Source organism: Cygnus atratus, chromosome 1 (assembly GCF_013377495.2).
Source record: "Cygnus atratus isolate AKBS03 ecotype Queensland, Australia chromosome 1, CAtr_DNAZoo_HiC_assembly, whole genome shotgun sequence".
NCBI lineage: Eukaryota > Metazoa > Chordata > Aves > Anseriformes > Anatidae > Cygnus > Cygnus atratus.
Genome location: NC_066362.1, coordinates 184977760 through 184998104, shown reverse-complemented (window position 1 = coordinate 184998104; position 20345 = coordinate 184977760). Strand labels below are relative to the sequence as shown.

Here is a 20345-nt window from a genome sequence, read left to right as displayed (position 1 = left end):
AAAAATTGAAAGGTAGGTGGGTAAATCAGAATGAAGAACATGACCTGATTTGTGTGCATTTGGAAAAACTTTTTGGGCTGTGTGTGTTTGGGAAGACTTCTGTTTCTTTCATCTGTTCTTGTAGCAGAGAAAAGAGGCCTGCTCGGACACAAAAGAAAGAGCAGACTCCACACAAAACAACCCTCTTTTAGCTGTAATCAGATGAATGCAGAAGCAGAATTCCAAGAAGCTGCAATAAAATTTACAGGTAACAATCCCATCCTCCTTCACAAGACACTTAATAAGAATAATGACAGCATTTATTACCATTATACACAAATACTACGATGCCAAGATCCATTTTAAAATTTACAAGCTTTATTAAAGGGAACTTGCAGCTCAAGACACCATTTCTAAAACGTGAAGGCAGTGCCCTACAAACTGGCCCTGCGACCTCTTTCATTATGGCAATTTTAGGTATAGAAAACAATGAAAATGCGCAATGAAACAATAGCTAGTCCTGCAAGCACAGCCATTTACACTATTCATGTACCTCCTCTCGTTCAGGGCCTGGTTCTGCCACCTTCAGAACTGACCCTACAGAAAAATGGTCTTTGGCATCAGTCCTGCAAATGCTGCTCAAACGCTCTGTCTGTCCAGTGAGCTGGATGCAGTGCTTGCTTGTTTGGTATGCTTACACCTTCTGGATTCACAAAGCCCAATCCTGTTCATATTGAGGTTTCCCAGCTCTGCAGAGATGGGTAGACTGAGAATTTGGGCACAGAATCTGGGACTGTCTAGAAGATACGTTAGATGTGATTTCAATCTGCTAGTTTTCCTTGCAGAATTTTTAAAAAGTTTATCCATTCCCTTATAAAATACTCACATTAAGCAAAGCTAAAATTTATGCAGTGCTTTCCCTGTCCTGAAACACTCGCCGTGGCATCCTGACTTCAGCATAATGTGCAAACGCGATGTTGTCTGGTTCACGGATAGCTCTGTGGGCAGGAGCTGACAGAAGGCTGATGACCGATGGGAGGGGGGAATAAAGACAAAAGGGAAAAGAGATGGGGCTATGCTCTGCTCTTACCTTTGCAAACACCCCTTGCTGGGAGCACACTTTGGCCAGAGTGCTGTCAGGTGCACTGGAATCAGAGAGGATGAGAAAGCCTGGGGTGTTATTTATTAATATCAGAATGGAAACGAGGGAAGGATGGAAGCTGTTTACCTTTCATTCCCTATTAGTCTCCTTGTTTTTTTCCTGGAGCTAGTACAAGCTTTTGCCAGGATAATTAATTCCTCTACTACCAAGAAACTAGTTCATCTTAAAGCAGGGAAGGAGCAATTTCAGGAGCACTAGATCTCAGAAATGTCTACAGGTCTAACATGCTCCTGGTCAATAGCTGCCATTTCCCCACTGTGTGGGCAGAGCAGGGGAAGAAAGGAAACACAGCCATCCTGTTCAGACGTGAGGAAGTCCACCCTAACAGGGTACAGCTGGAAGCCAAGCGGGTCTGTTTACCTGACTATTTCACCTTGCCTCTGTCATATTATATACAGGGGATACAGGTCATATTATGTACCAAAAGCAAGAAGAAAAATTCTGCAAAGGTGATGCTTCAGGCTATCTGCTTCTCTACCGGCTAGCTCATTTGCTGATGTGATTAATACCAGTAGTAAGGGTACATAAAAGACACAGTTTGAAATCTGTTTTTGCCAAAATGGGAACAACTAGATCAAATGTTCTTTATCAGGAAGGATGGCCTGATAGTAAAAGCACAGGCCTGGGATTGCTTACAGATTCTGCTCTGGACCTTGCTGCAACCAACCAGAACGACTTTCAGAAAGTTTGTGAGGATCTGATTTCTATGAGGAATTTTGCATCTCTTATCTATGTGAGCTATGCTACTTGTACAAGGACACTTAACTGAAGTATAGACAGCAATTTTCAGCTCCAACAAAATCAAATAATTGTGTCTTCAAACACACCATTTCTTTGAGAACATGAAACACCAAACCCTGTCTCCCCACTTCAGTCCAGGCTTATTTCATCTTCTTGCACTTTGTAGGTCACACAAAATGGCCCAACAAAAGTGACAACAGAATGGGCAATGTTCTCTGGGGTAAGAAAACTTCAAGAGTCCCCGGAGGTTGCAGAGATCTACTCAGGGTTTTACTATCAACTTTTTCAATGGATGGAAGATCAGAGTAAAGCATGACCTGAAAAGTAAAGCCTGACCTCAGTAAAGCCTGATCACCCAAAGAAACGTACCCTACTAGATAATCGGCATAACTGCTGCTGGAAATTGTACCACGAACCATATTTATGACCATGTCCAGCGGTGATTGAGCGTGAAACTTCTTTTAGAGCCAGGTTACACACTTATCTCCTCATCTCAGACGTAAAATGAAGACTCTGCTTACATGTTTCACAGAGAAATGGAAAATCAGCATAAGGTTTGTAAATATGCTAAGATTCTAAAATTCCAAAGGAGTGTTTAGCAGAAATACAAGCTGATATGAGTTGTCACGCTGTAACTTCACTTCCGCATTGGACATGGCAGCTGCCTCATAAAAAGCTTGTCACACACAGTCACTAATGGAATAATCTTTGATCCCTGCTGGTCCAGGGGCACCAATATTGAACAAGTAGTGGATGCGAAACACAATGATTTTGATTTTCCTTTGGTTGTTTTTACTTTTGAATTTTTCTGGTCTCAGACAATGTCAAAGGGTCAGGCAGGCATCATATTGCCTACAGAGAGATAATGACTACTACAGTCATAGATTACAGTATTATTAGTTTTATATTTCTAAACAATGTCAAAAGATATCAGAAATCTCTGGAACCTCTGACCTAAATGCTGAAACACTGTTTATATCATCAACTAGCATTTCTCAGCAAAAAAAATAAAAGCTTATCTTCTTAAAAGAATCACAAACACTTTTCAGTCACGTGGGTTACAAGACACTGTTTTGCATCCCATTTTCTGAATCAAGTGGCGTATCACCGTTAAAGTGTAATTCCACAAACAGTTCAAGCTATCATAACCTGGCACTGATGCTGAAAGAAGCAACTCACTGCGTCTCACCTCCAGCCACCCTTCCCCTCTCTTGCACACACATTTATGTGGCTGAGCAATGAACCAGACCGAGAATCCCCCCTAAAAAAAAGGGCAAAAAGCTATAAAATGGTTCATTTTCAGCCCTCTCAGTTTAAGGTACTCAAGCTATTTGTGGAACTAAAGCATGAGAAATTGAAACTGTGCTCATCAACTGTACTTAAAAGGAAGACATAAACGTAGCACTTAGCACTGATAAAGAAAAAAGCCCACCTAGTTGTTACCAATATAGAAAGTTTTATTTTCTTAATGATTCACAGAGCACACAGGGTATTGTGTTATCTAAAAAAGCAAGAGGGTGTTTGCTGATGGGATTTTCACATCACCTGGTATCAGACTGGTAAGTTACACACCAGGGTTTTGAAGTTTCCTCTGCCCAGTGCATGGAGAGGCAGGCACTTTCCATCAAACACCGGATCACAACTTGCACACCACAGGTGGGATTTAGTTCACCCAGCGCTAAGCACCTAGGCCTCTGCCAGACACAGCAGGCTCTTTGAATACTCAACGAATAATCAAATGACTAATATCAGCACTTTCAGGGCACAAAGCACTGCAACCGGGTGACCTACATTTAATGACTACTTCAGGCTAAGACATTTTGCTGTAGAAGTGCTATTTCTCTCCGTTAATGGAGTCTATACAATGTAGACATGGACTTATAAATGTCAGCATTTGTCAGATGAAATTTGCTGTTCATCTCTCAGACACCTAAATTCCCTACCACCTTAGGTACGTATCTCACAAATAATGTTTCTCACAGTGAAGCAACTTCTTTTTTTGCAGGGGAAGGAAAGAAGGAAGATGGGACGTGACACATCACTGCCCTAAAATGGTGTCCTTAAGAAAAAAGATTTTCACCATTATTCTATCAAAATGTAACAAGTTTGAGTCATCGTTTAATGGCATATAAACAGAATACCTACTGTGACATAAGTTTGCCACAGAAATCTTCATTGTGTCTTTTAAGCGGTCAGCATGGTTGGAATCCATGAAAGTGTGCAGTTAACATCAATGCCTTGTATTGAGAATTGAACTGTGTCCTGCATAATTCAGTGCGTATTATTCCTAAATTACTGCATTCCTGCTAATTCTAACACTGGCCTCCTCAGCTACATTTGCTAATCACAACAAATTGTAGAGTATTTGGTTTTCTAAATGCCTGGATATAAGAGCTCCTTGGGAGATGAGACAGACAAGCTCTTTCTGAGCTCCAGACTCGTAAAAAAAGCTAGAAGAGAAGAAAAACAGCTTACCAAAATACAACTGGTCTGATTTAATCTATGTTACTCCCAAGTTATGTGTTACACCACTTGGATCACAGGAGTTAAATGGATGCAATCGTGGTGTGATACACAAGGAAACAGGCCTTTTGTCCATTCTTTTTATTGTAATAAATGTAATCTTGGCGTGCCCTTTTTGGTAAATACGGAAAAGTCTGTATCTCAAGGAAAACATGGTGAAAGTTCATTTATTAGAGAGACATGACAGAAACATGCAGGAAGAATGTCTGGATCTAGACATGATATTATTAGTATTTGCTTGAAATATACTACGTACACAAAAAGCAGCACTTTGAAAGAAGAAAAATTATCCTGAACAAAATCTGCAAACAGCAAGTTTCAATGTTTATCTCTAATTTAAAGCACTGGCCAATTCTAAAAATAGACCACTAATTTCTAAAGAAATGGTGTGCCTCCAGTAGGTCTCTAGACTTGATGGTACTCTAAGCAACTGTGGTACTTTCTGCATTACACTGCTGTTACTATAGCACTACATGGACTGTACTTATAAAGATTTGTGGAACTGCTATTCACTGCTATTTATTGCATTAATACTTCCTGAATTTCAACAAAAAGTGAAATGTAGACTTTAGAAAAGAAAATATATATATATATATATATATATATATGTTTCTGCCTTCTCTTCCACACACTTCCAGCCAAACAACAGCATTACTGTAATACCACTTCAAAAATATTTACACAGTATTAATGGGAAGGCAGTTAAGCAACGATACTTGTACGTGCCTGAACATTTGACCTAGGTAAAAAACAAATAAAGCTGACAAGTATCTTTCTTTTTACTAATTTTTTACTATCTATTCCAGCTAGAACAAAGAACAAACTAGAACAGATGTTTGTGCTTTTGCAGAAATGGAACACAGCAAATCCATTTTCTAAGGAAAGGAAATGGCTAGTGGGAAGACAATAATGTTTTCAATTAATAAGCAAGTGGAGCACACCTTCGAATTTTCACTTCATTGAACAGGAGTAGGCTCATTTCATAAAATACAGAATTTGTATGGTGCGTGCCTATCATTTTTGGGTAAGTGAACAATATATTAAAGGCATCTTTAAAACCATCATAAGAAATTTTGCTTTTGTTGAAAGTGAGTAGATAACTTGAAATAAACACCTCATCAAGAGAAAGAGAACTGCTGAGCTATTAATTTGATGTATAATTACTGTTAAATGCTATTGACTTTGGGATCAGAGGAATGGAGGGTGGCATATGCATGCCAATATTTGAAAATGCCTCTGAAGCTGTTTGTGGAAGAGATGCAAGTAGGACTGAAAAGTACCAGAAAATATGTTTAAGAGCAGAATAAACACACACCTAGTAACAGAGGCTAACAGGGAACTGTGAGTATGGCTTTTGGAGGTCACATCTCAGTAATCTAGAAAAGTTCTTTGAGTGATCATGCAGACACAATACGCTTCCATTTCAGAAATCTTCTGATGAAGTTATCTATCACAGATTCCTACCGCGCTGCTAAAGAGGAATACCAAAAAAGATGCCAAGAAATCAAAGCTTCTTTTCACTGCTAACTAAAAGGCAGAGGAAAAAAAACAACAACAAACAAACAAAAAAAACCAGGAACAAATGGTTGCTTTTCTTCTACAGTTAACAGACATTACCTGACAGTCTCACAAATATATGTTCAATATACACATAAACGATCTGGAAAATGGAGGAATAAAAAGGGACAGTTCTCCGACAATATTAAATTACAGATGTTAATAAAAACAAAAACTGGCCACCACTTGCTGCAAAAGAATCTTGTGAAGCTGAATGAGCATAAGATAAACAGACAAAAATTCACTATCAATAAATACAGTCAGACACACTGGAAAAAAATGGACCTAGGTATTATTCTCTACTTCTTACATGATTCCCATAATTCAGTTTTTCACAGTACAAGAATTGCAGCCAAGTTAATAGTCCAGCAGCAAATTTACAACAAGAAACAGGTGGGGTTTTTTTTGCCCCCTACAAACTCCACAGTTAAACTTGGAACTCATGGCTACAGGATGCTTTGTGTATCAAAAGAGAAAATGAATATAAAAGACAACTTAATGGCAAAAAAAAAATCCACCCTCAGGGGCTATTAATTTCAAAACTGTAATATGCAGTCTGGCTTCAACATGTCTACACAACAAACACCTCACAGGAAACTGAGATGGCACGCTATCTGCTTACTCTGATCTTACACTGCTTTCCTGAATATCCAGTGTTAACCACTGTCAAAGAAAGGATACTAGAATAGAAGTAGGTTGGATTCAATGAAAAGCAGCCATTTTTATGTCCTGTGATGTTAACGGACACTGCTGGCACCCAAGTAATTCACAACTGAGAGACAAAAATATTTGCATTTTGGAACTATGACACTGATCCTAAAATAGCTTACTTTTACATGCAGAAGTAAAACAACATTTAGCTATTGAGGAAGTGAATCAAAACATTTTGAGAAATACCTCTAATTATTAAACAGACTTTGACTGCAGACTACAGCATCAGCTTGTAAAGAAATAATAATTAAAAAAAAAAAACACAACAAAAAACAACTATTATTGATTAGAAATAAGGCTTAACTAAATCACCAGAGCTGAACACTTCCACTCAGAGAATTCAGGGTAGAATCCATCACGGACTGGGGGAGGATATCAACACCCAGACAAAAATCACAAGACCTTCTCAAATTAGCAATGAAGATCCAATGGTAGCATTGATGCCTGGAATCTACCATACTTAAACTCCAGATGAGACGAACTACTTTTTAGAAGTGCCCGTTTCTTTCCATTTACCGTAAAGGCAGTCCAAGTGACTAGTTCAGATGTAGAAGTCTTCATTAGAGTTGTCTAAAACCAGATTAAATTAATCCAACAGCCTTGGAGGCTCACTGAAGACTGACTTAACTTTTATCTGTACCCATTTTGTATACTGAATTCCTCCATGCAGTGCAATACTTGCAGAACAAATTACTTAGAAGAAACACATGGATGATTTTAACAATAAATAACAAATTTTCAAGGTACTCAACCTCAGAGTCAGAAAATGTTCTAAATGTGAAGGAGCTACTTACATCAGTTTTAGGTCGTGCACCAGTTGAGACTGGGTAAGGTAAACAATCTAGATCCTGGTAGTCTCCTTTTCTGTTTTTCCAAGATCCCTTTCCTTGATGATCTCCATAAAAGCTCTTCTCCACTGGAACAGGGCACTGTAAGAGAATTTTAAAAACCCTGTAAATAAAGGCAAGTCATAAATATTTTTAATGCAAACTGCAAGAAAAAAGCACTCGAATTTTATCTTTTTAAAACTTTTTTTTTTCCTGTGACGTAAAGTAAACATTTGGCCTCAATCTTTTTTCCTAAAAACACCTGCTTCAACATTTTTTAATTTTGGTGTAAAGCAGTTTTCTTAATAGCTAGTATACACAACTGGATAATTTGTAAATAGTTGTACATCTTCCTGAATATCAAGGAACTGAATGACTTAAATAACTTAAATGGATACCTAGCAAACTCTCATTTTGAAATTACAGACCCTGAACTTTCCAAATCCACTTTTCCATGTCCAACAGGTACCTGGCCACACTGCATTGCACAATGTTCCCCTATGCATCCTGATTTGCTTCAAAAGAACAACAAGGTGTGTGAGCAAGAAGCAAGCCAAGCTGCAATTCAGCCTTGAAAAGCCTGAGATACCCAACAACTTCTTTGCCTGTCTTCACTGCCAGTCAGGCTTCCCACATCTCTTGTTTTCCTGAACCTGCAGGTGACGGCTGAGGGAGGAAAGTCCCTCCCAGTGTAAGCAAAGAACAGGTTCAAGACCACCTGATGAAATGGAACAGGTACATGTCTATGGGGCCTGATGACATGCATCCCAGGGTCCTGACGGAAGTGGCTGATGGAGTTGCCAAGCCCCTCTCCATCATGTTTGAAAAGTCCTGGCAGTCAGGTGAAGTCCCTGGTGACTGGAAAAAGGGAAATATCACTCCCATTTTTAAAAAGGGTAGAAAGGAAGACCCTGGGAACTACAGACCAGTGAGCCTCACCTCTGTGCCTGGCAAGATCTAAGAACAGATCCTCCTGGAAGCAATGTTAAGGCACATGCAAAACAAGGAGGTTATCCAAGGTAGCCAGCATTGCTTCATCAAGGGCAAATCATGCCTGACCGATCTGGTGGCCTTCTACAGTGGAGTAACTGCATCAGTTGGCAAGGGAAGACTGACCGATGTCATCTACCTGGAATTCTGTAAGGCCTTTGACATGATCCCATATGACATCCTGATCTCTAAATCGGAGAGAGATGGATTTGATGGGTGGACCATTCAGTGGATAAGGAATTGGCCTGAAGGCTACAACGCAGAGACTTGTGGTCAATGGGCTATGTCTAGGTGGAGGCTGGTGACGAGCGGTGTCCCTTAGGGGTCTGTCTTGGGACTGGTACTGTTTAATATTTTTATCAATGACATAGACAATGGGGTCGAGTGCACCCTCAGCAAGTTTGCAGATGACACCAAGCTGAGTGGTGCAGTTGATACAACAGAAGGAAGGGATGCCATCCAAAGGGACCTGGACAAGCTAGAAAAGTGGGCTTATGTGAACCTAATGAGGTTCAACAAGTCCGAGTGCAAGGTGCTGCACCTGGGTTGCAGTAATCCAAGACATGAATGTGGAGTGGGTGGAGAAACTGAGATCAGCCCTGCAGAGAAGGACTTGGAGGTTCTGGTGGATGAAAAGCTTGACATGAGCCAGAAGTGCTGGCTCAACATGAGCTTGCAGCCCAGAAGGCCAACTGTGTCCTGCGCTGCATCAACAGAGGGGTGGCCTCTGTTGGTGGAGGGATGTGATTGTCCCCTTCTGCTCTGCACCTTGTGAGGCCCCACCTGGAGCACTGCATCCAGGTCTGGGGGCCCCAGCACAAGAAGGATGTGGAGCTGTTAGAGTGGGTCCACAGGAGAGCCATGAGGATGATCAGAGGGCTGCAGCACCTCTCCTATGGGGACAGGCTGAGAGAGCTGGGAATGTTCAGCCACGAGAAGAGAAGGCTTCGGGGAGACCTCACTGCAGCTTTTCTATACCTAAAGGGGGCTTATAAAAATGATGGCAACTTTTTGCTCAGTCAGATAATGATAGGACAAGGGGGAATGGTTTTAAACTAAAAGAGGGAAGATTTAGATTAGACATTAGGAAGAAATTCTTCACTCAGAGGGTGGTGAGGCACTGGCACAGGCTGCCCAGAGAAGTTGTGGCTGCCCGATCCCTGGAGATGATCAAGGCCTGGTTGGACAAGGCCCTGGGCAACCTGGTCTGGTGGGAGGTGTCTCTGCCCATGGCAGGGGGTTGGAACCAGATGATCTTTAAGGTCTCTTCCATCCCAAGCTGTTCTACGATTCTATGAGGATCTGTGTTTGGAGCAATCAGGGAACCAGGCTCATGGATACACTGCAGAACAGCCCCAAGCTGTCATTTACAGTCCAAGTCAGCCCATTTGCTGGCTGCTCTCCATCACAAGAGGACAAATTTGCTGCTGATTTGTAACGGCAACTGCCCAGTTCCCTGTCAGAATATTCTTCAAGCTTTAAAACGAGGAGGCTTTGGAAAGCTGATGAGAGAATCAGTCTGTGGCCAGAAAATGTTTGTAGACAATATATTATTGCAAAAAGAATTGAGAAAATGTGTAAGATAAAGTTTTGTTCAATGAAAGTCATCTCTCTAATATTAGATTGGGTAATTATAATCAAACAATTTCTGTGTTACTATCCGTGAATGATATATGACAAACTAAAAAATGTGATTCTCATTCTTCAGATTTCGGATCTGCTGGTTGTTTTGCTGTTTTTTGTTTTTGTTTTTGTTTTTCTGTATTGAAACTGAGTGTTAGACATCAAATAGAAATGAAGTAGATGCAATAAACACATCGCTTACTGTGAGGCTGTTCTCTCTCTGCTGTTTCATTTACAAAATACCTTCTTTTAAACTGCTAAAAAAGGCTTTTCTTATAGGAAAGGTACAGGTTTGAGAGGATCCGTACTACTAGTTGCAGTTCTCCACAGCTAGCAGTTTTGCTGCTGGCCTATTCAAATAGTCTAGCTTTTTGTATTTAGAGCACGTATTTATAGCATTGGTGAGAGAATGTTTCAGAAAATAATTTGATGACAATTTTTTTCTGATCTCTATTCTGCATCAGATACTGAGTCATCCAGCCAGTGCTACTGCCCAATGCTCTTTCCTAAGCAGTAACTTGCACTTTGCACATATGTAAAGTCAGCCCAAGGGAAATTAAACTTCTTAACATTTTCCTAAGTTATTATGTGTTTTAGAAATTTTCTTAAATTTATTCACCAAAATACTGTTAGGCGCCCCTGCTGTCATTCTGTAACTCCTGTAACATCTATTCACCAAATCTATTCTCATTAACTAGCAATTATTTAGACATCTTCCTGCAATATTTGCTCAACAGAGTATTATTGACAGATACCTTCATGATAGGAAAACTTAAAGAATAATAAAGTATTAAGAGTTACTGCCATGAGCAGATGAAAAATTCTTCAGTAGAAAAATGAACTGGCTCAACCCAGTGATTAAATTATGAATATATTCCTCAGACACAGCATCTGCCATACAAAATAAATGCTCTTTCATCTGTTTAAAATTGCCCATGCCCTCAAGAGACCAATTTTCAGAGCAACAGCTTCAGCAAACATGTTGCCACTCATTCAGTAGTCACCTACTTTTGAAACCTCAGACCTACAAGATGGCCTTGCATCTGTGAGCACTTCTCCCCAAATCTCTTTTCGGTCATCATTTCTTGCTTCAATTCCCACTTTATATAATGTAAATAGGATAAAAACATATGAAGAACCCATGAGTGGCTCATCATTTTGTAGAAGCCAAATGTACACAGTTACGAGTAAACATATGTGAGATAGACCTTCCTCCAATTCAAGTTTCATTGCGAGTAAATATGTGGAACAAATTACAAACTATATTAAGCTATATTATTTGGTCCATGCCAAATGGGATGAATTGATAAAAAATAAGTTACTCATATAACTTGTACAAAAACTCTTGGCTTGTTCTTTTTCTTCCCCACTGCGACGGTTATTCTGAGACTTCCCAAATCAGTTTCTTCACAGTAAATTTATGGAGAGATTTAGGAGGATGTATTACTCTGCTTTGACTATATGTTGAGGTCAACCAATTTGGAGGCAACTAATTCTTAGGCATTTAAAGTAGTACAGACAATTCCCTTGTTCAGAAATGGTTTGAGTACTGATACCTTTGCCTAACCAAACCATGGCTTTTGGCTCAGGAGAACAGGCACAGCCATAAAATCACAGGTGTTTGGATCACCAGTTAGCAAAATCAGACTGGCTCTCAAAGGGAAGTGCTTGAACTCTGATGGCTTCGATTTCTCTTTCAGGCTAAAAAGCAGACTACATTGCCACTGCATTCTGACAGAAGAGCAGTCTCCTGCAAGAACACAGAACACTGTCCACTAACAGACCGGCGAGTCGAGACAAGTGAATGTTGAAATGAATTCAGTTGGACAGAGCTGGTTGTGACTTGTTGACATGTACAATAAGAAAGAAATGATGGACAGGCCTGGCCACTCTTCCTAACATTGTCACTGCAGAATACGGAAACGCAAACTGCAAAGAGAGATGCATGATTCTGAGCTTCCCAACTTGAAGGATGCAAACATTTACACTGTGATCTTTGCAGACATTTACTTAAAGAATTTATTTTGACAAAATGAAGCAGTAGTGATGGGAAAAGCATTCAAACAAGCTCAACTTCCAGGAATTTCATGCCAGCACTAAGATTCAGAGCTGCAAATCCAAACAACTCTATCTTAAGAACTGACTTTAATCATAGCCTAAAGCAGAGAACAAACACTCCTACTTTCTCGCACTGTTCACTTTCCAGTTACTTGCTTCCATATTTAAAAAAATGCTTGTTCAAAAGTTGCTAAAATTATATTGTTCCTTCTTATTCCTGTTTGCCCTACAAATAGCTTGGGTAACTGATGACACCTGCCATCACAAAATATTCTTAAATACAGTAATGCACTTCTAAATAAAACATAATACCCACAAATATTAATTGAACCCTTTTCTGCTGTTACGTCTTTAAATAAACAGTACAAATGTAAATAGGCTAACAGTGAAACTTCTAATTCACAATTTTCTATCCTGAAAAATTGCATCAAATGCAATCATCTAGATCCAAATTCCCCTCTGAAAAGCGTGTTTAATGGTTTTAAGACACATTGACAAACAAGTTCAATCCTATGACATTTGTTTAATTGGCCTGTAGCTGTGTCTAAGCAGCTCATGAGGTTTTGTTATTATTGAGTCAAATCTTTAAGTTACTTCATCCCTGAAGCTGAGCTCCTCAACCTACCCAGAAGCACAACCAAATCTGAAAACCATCACTCGATGAGCATCTGATAGCTAAATGTTAGAAACATATCATATGACACGCATGTTCTTACCAGTTGCTTGTGCCTTTTGGTAGAAGGAGTGCTGGAGGGAGAAGAGCCAGCACTCAGAGCTTCTTCAATATCTAAATTCAGCTGTTCCAGTTTCTTCATAAGACATGACATAGAGTCTGACCATTCAGATCCTTTTTCTGGTTGGGTCTAAAACAAATCAAACATACGTTAAGTCTTAAAGCATCCAAGCTTTTTGTGACTTGAAGACTCATTTTTCTGGCTAGTCTGCAAGAAGAATGCTGACCAGCATTTTCTCTGTCCATGGGTAACTTTCTCCATTTAGAACGTTTCAACTACACTCCAGTCCTTATGAAACATATTCATGGTTGCTCTTCGTACCCAAATGATCGTGCTCCACCTCTGCATCTGAAGTGCTTTCTAACACTTCATCTTGGGTGAACCACTGCCAGCTCAAGCTATGCATAACCAAGGCTGAAACCAAAATAACTTCAATGTCTTGTCCTTAACCAACTTCCATTTTAGCATCTCCATTGATTGCTTACCGTCAAGAAGGATCAGAAAAATGAAGGTCATCACATACCTGTATTTTATTCCTTACTATAAATACAGACCTAATTAAGTCTTGTAACTTTCTTCTGTATATCCATCAGGAAAATCTTCCTGGATAGTCAGAATATTTCCCTGGTCTCAAACATTTTCTGTTTTGATGGATGCATTTTCCCTATTTATCTAAACTGTTTCACTGTATAATAAAAACTTTTAATCCTCTAGCGCAACTGCCAGAAACACTTTGCTTGTTCCTTAGTTCCTCAAAGTCCCTTTCAGGGACTCCCATTGAGTATCTTCCCAAAGCAATCCCTGTGCACACTGCTGTGTTAAACCTCATTTTTCTCATTCAAATCACTTATAAAGATTCCCAAGAAAAATACAGTCACAGTGACCTCCCTGTCACCATGGGGCAGTTACAGGTCCACGCGTTAGTCTCTGTCCTGAAGCTGCTTTCAGTTCTTTAATATTCCTTATTTTCAGAAACAACAGATTTTTGCACAGAGGATCATTTTATTGCAACCAGTTTTAAGAGACTGTGCATACGAACAGTAGTATTACATTGCCAGCCTGCCAAAATCCTCCGAGTATCATACCAACATTCCACAATACGCAGGGGAGCTAGATAAATATTATTATTATTATTCTAACTTGACAAAACTTTGTGGTGATTTATTTCCTTATGATGGTTTAGCAAGTAGTACAGAAAAAAAATGCAATTTGTTCACTATCATAGAAAAAGGCATTACAAATAGAATCCAGAAGGCTCACTCCAGTATCACATTGACACATCTAATTTCTAATGGAACTGCACATCTTCACCACCACAACTGAGTGTAAGCCTCTGCAGATCTTCAGACACCCAGTCCCACATTACCAACAGAAGGAGAAGCTGGTATTCTTTTAGTGGGCATTGTTTAGAAACACAGAAACTTAAATATCTTTAATTTGCCAAATCTTTACAATTTTCAATTTTTTATGAGCTCTAACTCAATATTCTTTCTGAAATACTGTTCAAAGTGTTAAGCTCTATTTCCACTCTGTAGCTATTAAATTCATTTAAACAATTAGTTGATTACTTCCCATTGTCTTCCCAAACATTTTAAAGTAAAATACAGGATGCTCCCCAGAAAGTGAGTATCAAAAGGCACTCCTCCTGTTGAATCCTTTCTGAGCAAGATGAACTTATGCAGGAAATGTGAAGGAAATGAAAGAAAATATTTAATTTCTGTATTTCTGAGGGTTGCACAAGTATCTCAATAATTTAGACAGGAAGATGAAAAATCGTGGAGACATTAAGAAAGGCTTATAAATATTTCTGATGAAGATTTCAAATGCACGTAATACTAAACATGTAATATAGTGTTACAATAAACAATACAGCTCCATGTGTTGAGAGGCACATTTAGCTGTTGCATTTGATTAATACTTACCTACTGGATCAATATTTCTAGCATTCATCAGTACTTTGTGATGCTTCTGAATGGGCCAACCCCTGAATTTATTTTTTATTTTTTTTCCTAAGTTTCTTGTTTTACAGTAACAGAAGTCAGACCAGAGTCATTTCTTAGAAATTCACGTTTTCCCACACTATAACTCCAATTTTCTCCATTAAGTTCTGTCTTTTCTAGTTCAGTAGGACTCTTATAGCGTGTCTACTAAATGAAGGGGATGAGGAAAAAGATGAGTTTTCATTATCCTTCAAAATAAAGCTAAATGGGCCTACTTAACAAATGCCATTGACTAATTGGAAACTCAGCACAAAAGTGCCATTTGGAATAAGTGCTGATTGGCTACATATTTCAAAGGTCGCCCGAAATTCCTGCTGAAACATGATGCTACTTACATTCAGAAATATACAGCTTGCACAGTAGGACTTCTAACAAGAGAATAAATTCTGCCTAATCCATTCACAAGGAACACAGTTTGTCAGTGTTTTGCCCTAGTAACAAGGCTGGATGCTGTGGAAGTGCTCAGAAGAGCACTTTTCAGTTGCAGTGTATCCTGCCCATACCAACCGCAGAGGCAGTGGGGTGGGAGCATCTTTGGAAGCTTTTGCATCTTGCCCTTCAGGAGGGAAAAAGCCTGAGTCTAACGTATCTAAGAACCACAGGCTGTTTTATTCACTGTTTTTTCCCCTAAAAAAGGTGTACAGGGAGAGCACTCCTTTCTGTATCCTCTTTATTTGTTGGAGCCAGTCACTCGAGCAGCGCATAGGAATACTATTATCTCTTGAAGAACCTGAAAGGCTTAGAGACAGAAGAAGCGCATTACAGGAACGCTTTTTGTTAGTTACACCTTGGACAACCCTAGACAGATGAACAGTAGTAGAAAATAAGACCAGAGTATCCTGTTAAACAATTTTTTTGAGGTGGAGTGACTTTGTTTGTGAAGATCATGCCACACATTAAGCGGAGAAAGACATACTGGTCTTGAATGTCAACTGCTTTGTCACATAGATTCCTCAAGTCCCATATACTCTTTTAGATAAAAAAAAAAAAAGATTAAAAATCTAAAATACAGAAGTATTGTCCTCTGTGCTAATTATATACTAAGTGGGATGCACTTCTTTAAAATTAAAGCAGTTATTAATGCAGCTAGTATACTTCAGATAGTTATTGTATACGAAGAACTAATCCAACTGAGTAATATTTAGTACAACACATTTAGCGATCAGCCAAACATAAGATTTAGTTACAGGTTGCTACTTCGTATGGCAATCATAGCTTATTTTTGAACAGCAGGCTTAACATTTTGTTACATGTACTTTCACAAGCAGATTCTGTGTTCACTTACATAGCTGGAATTTCATTGCTACCAACAACAAATTACAGAGGTAAAACTGGGTACAAGATTACGGTCCATCATCTAAACAATTACTTGTTCATTCCTTAGATTGAGAAGTAAATACATTCCAGACATTCAACTATTTGTGCCTTTTCGACCAAAGGCTTCTGCACCCTGTTTCTCAGCTTTCAAGTGTTCTTCACTAATCTTATTTAGCAAAAACATCTGTGATTAAAGGCATATTTGTTTCAGTGTTTTGCCCATGGAGCTTGTTGCAATAGGCATAATAGCTGCCAGCAAATCTAAATTTAAACTGAAAGAATGTGGCAAAAATGAACAAGTCCATATAGAACACTCAGAGGTCAGGGTTAACCTTGCTGCCAGACCTCATCCTATATTGGAAGCAGCAAGGCTTCCAAGGGAAGGGTTATGAGAAAATTACACAACTCTAAATTTATCTGATAACATGTGGCTTTCCCTTCAGAAACATTCAATAGGTCCAATTGTTCTGTTAATTAATGTATTGTAAAACTTCTAGTGATAAATTACTAACCTCCAAATATAAAACTGCCAGTGCTATTTAATCCTCCTCCCTAATGGTAAATTGGTTCAGATAAAATTCTCTCTGATCTACAAGCGAGATCCACAAAGAATGATTTTGTGGAAGAATTTCAGAGACCAAATACCCATGTTTTGCTCTTGCGGCAATGATGAGGCTCCTCTGTTCTCAAAAGAAGTTCTGTATAAAAGGTCTCTCAGCCACTGGTGGCTTTGCCTACAGGGACTGGGGAAGGAAGCCAGATTGGATCCATATAAATAATCCTTCTAAAAAAAAAAAAAGGATATAGAATACAAAGGACTCTTATTCTCAAAATAGATTTATGCATGCTTTCTATATGAAAGATAAAATATTTCAAAGGGAATTTTGCCTTCTACCCCACTATAGCTTTTCTTAAATATTTACAGAGCCTTTAGATGGACAACTGCGTGCCACCTCCCTCCCTGAAAGCAGGTAAAGTAAACTCTGCAGCTAGCAACCTTTCCACTTCTAACAATTATATTGCTATCCATCAGAACGGATCAAGGAAAGTCTCTTTAATTTCTCATGTCAGTAGGCAAAACCACAAGTACAGTGAGGTTGCTGGGAAAGATCTGTAGGGACACTGCATGAAGTTCAGAGTTCTGGATCTTTCTTATCCACATACGTGGAAGCATTCACCTAAGATGGGCTATTAGGATCTCAGCAGTCTTCCCAAAGAAAAAGGACATAAACGCTAATATGAACATAGTGTTAATTTAATCTGTTTTAAAGGAAATACATTTCATAGGATCAACCCTTTTCACCCAGACCAATGATGTTTACACTTCCTAAACACGACTGCGCATGGAGCTGCATTTTCCTTCTTGCCCAGTTGCTTTCTCCGTTGTGCTTCTCTGCCTGTCTCAAGCTACAGAATTCTTCAGGAAGGTTTTCAGTAGTGATACAAGCCATGCACGTGTGAATCTAACCAAACTTTCTGAAGGTTTGATGTTCTAGAGCAAATTAAACTGATCTTTAAAGACACTTGTGGTTGTTTCTGGCTTCCATTTCCTTCATAGTACTGTCACATCACTTAACCACAGGCTGGCTGAGGCTGGCAGGGCCCCCTGGAGGCCCCTGGTGCCACCCCTGCCCAAGCAGGGACACCCAGAGCAGGCTGCCCAGGGCCACGTCCAGGCGGCTTCTGGAGATCCCCAAGGAGGAGACCCCACAGCCTCTCTGGGCAGCCTGTGCCAGGGCTCCGTCACCCGCCCAGCACAGAAGTGCTGCCTGGGGCTCAGAGGGAGCCTCCTGGGTGCCCGGCTGTGACTGAAACACTGACTTTGTCTTCTTCCACTAAGCTTAACCGTTGGTTTCTATAACCTATGTGTTTGTGTTCTAGTAAACCATTAACTATGCCTTTGAGGATAAATACAGTATAATATAGAAAAACAGTGTGGAAATACTAACTTCAAGACATAGAACCATAAGGATATATACTCCTCTCTCTCCACCCCAACCCCACAGATTAAAAGGTGCAAAACGAGCATGAAAAAGAACTCAAAGAGGAGGTACTATGTGAAAGTAACATAATACAACCCTTACCTCATTTCTAGTATTTGACTTTTTCAAGGGAAACTAACATCATCTTAGAAATACTCATATATATATATATATAAAATATATATATATATGATATATATATATATGTGTGTGTATATATATATAAGGAGTTGGTTTTTATATATATATAAAAGCTCTTTATTTCTCAAACAGTGAGTTGGTAAATACAGCCTCTAATTTGCAATCAACACCTTGATTTCACATAGTCACAGAATGGCGGAGGTTGGAAGGGACCTCTGAAGATCACCCAGTCCAACCCCCTGCCAGCAGGATCACCTAGAGCACATTGCATGGACAGCATATAGTGGTAATGTCCATCAACTAAAAGAATATAATCCTAAAGTCGTGCCCCTTTTTCAAGGGTTCATACATCAATTTTTAAGGGCTGCTGCTCTAAGTTGGGCAGAACTGAAACAGTGGTATCAAAGGAGTCTTCCAAATACTAGATTACAGAAACATTGCCCAGATGAAGAAACCTGAGCTAATTTCTGGGGCTGAAAGGGACGTGCCAGCATAGCACTTCACCTCTGACAAGAGAGAGGGATAGGAAGGTAAAAAGAAAGGAATTTAGTTGAAGGAAAGGTGTGGGGCAAAATGTTTTCAAAAACAACTGTACATTACTACTTGGTTTTGAACTGCAGTAGCCCATTGTTCCAGATAGCCTAGTATGAAAACTCCGTTGCAGAGCTTTTTTGTTTTGTTAGCAAAAGCAACTGGTTTCATATTGGACTTTTCATTTACAAAATGACAATGTAAAATGGCATGCAGTTGCTTTTAACATAAAATTTTAATTTGGGTTTGCTCAGATGATTAAAAAACCCTTCTTTATTTTCCCAGTTCACAACGCCTACAGCACAATTCTCCACCTTCTAACAAATTATGATGTCAGGCAACCCCAAATTTCACAAACAGGCTGTCTGACAAGCCTGCACTGCCGACACATGCTACAGGACTGGCACCGAACGGCCAAACAAGCTGTCTGAATTGACATCTGCTCCCGTTTCAGCATATGAATTATCCTCTTGGGTTATCCCATCTTCAGCTGCTTCAGACCAGACGCCAGCTCACCGTTTATCTATTCTACCACATCCTTCACTGCAAGGTGTGGAGGAAGTGAGTTGTACTTCTTGTATCCCAAACACTCCTGCTCTGTGCAGCAAATTCCTAACTGTCCTTTTGCATTTAGTTTGGCACCTTCTGCAGTAGTGGTTTTATCTGAGCATCACCATTAGGGATTGCCAGTGTCAAAATATTTCACACACACAGGTAATGACGCATTTAACTTCTACTTAACCAGAAATTACTAACTTCAAAATACACTAACTCATACCATGACTACCTTGAAAATGCAACTTGAATATGTAACATGCCTATTTGTATCTCTCTGATGTGTTTGTTGACTAACCGTGTGTTTCAGACCGGGTTTCACCAAAGCTGAGGGGTTTCATGCCACTAGATCTCTAAGAAGTTACATACTCTAAAAGGAAACTTACAGAGCCTTCTCCCAGGTGTGTTTAGTTGCACCAATAAACTACTTTTCAGATTGCAATTGGACTGTTCTCTTACAGAAAATGTACAGATCATTGTGCTTAGCCAGGATGCAGAAGAGCTGGGCTCAGCCTCATTTTTGGCCTAATGTATTTTATATCAGCCCTCAGCAGGGAGAAGAATAGTAGGATTTTGGTACTGGATACACCTGGCTGTGCAGGAAGTTCCTCCTCTTTCTTGCTGAAGAGGAAATAAGCACAACAATAATCCACTTTATCTGTTACGACACCTGCCTTGATGGGAACAGAGCAGAAGTGTTGAGTTTTCACCAGAAACTATGCTCTATGAAACATATGAGACTTGGTAAGACTAGTGTACTGGTCTTCCCGGTCCTACAGCAAACAGGACTTCATCCCCAGGCTAAACAGATGAGTTCCTTCCATCACACACATCTCTTATTTGTCCAGCAAATCTTGAATTATTTTTGCACAGGCACAGCTACAAGAGGAGAACCTATGCACATAAAAACTTAT

The 20345-nt window shown here is 39.5% G+C and overlaps 1 protein-coding gene across 1 annotated transcript in view; it reads right to left on the bottom strand.

Annotated features, from left to right (window-relative positions):
* STARD13 (StAR related lipid transfer domain containing 13) overlaps positions 1–20345 on the bottom strand; it is a 302366-nt gene that overhangs the window by 215893 nt on the left and 66128 nt on the right. The window contains exons 5-6 of the mRNA XM_035542439.2: positions 12888–13034; positions 7468–7602 (exon numbers count right to left, since the gene is read on the bottom strand). Of these exons, the coding sequence (XP_035398332.1) occupies positions 7468–7602; positions 12888–13034 (282 nt within the window). The remainder of the gene's footprint in view (positions 1–7467; positions 7603–12887; positions 13035–20345) is intronic.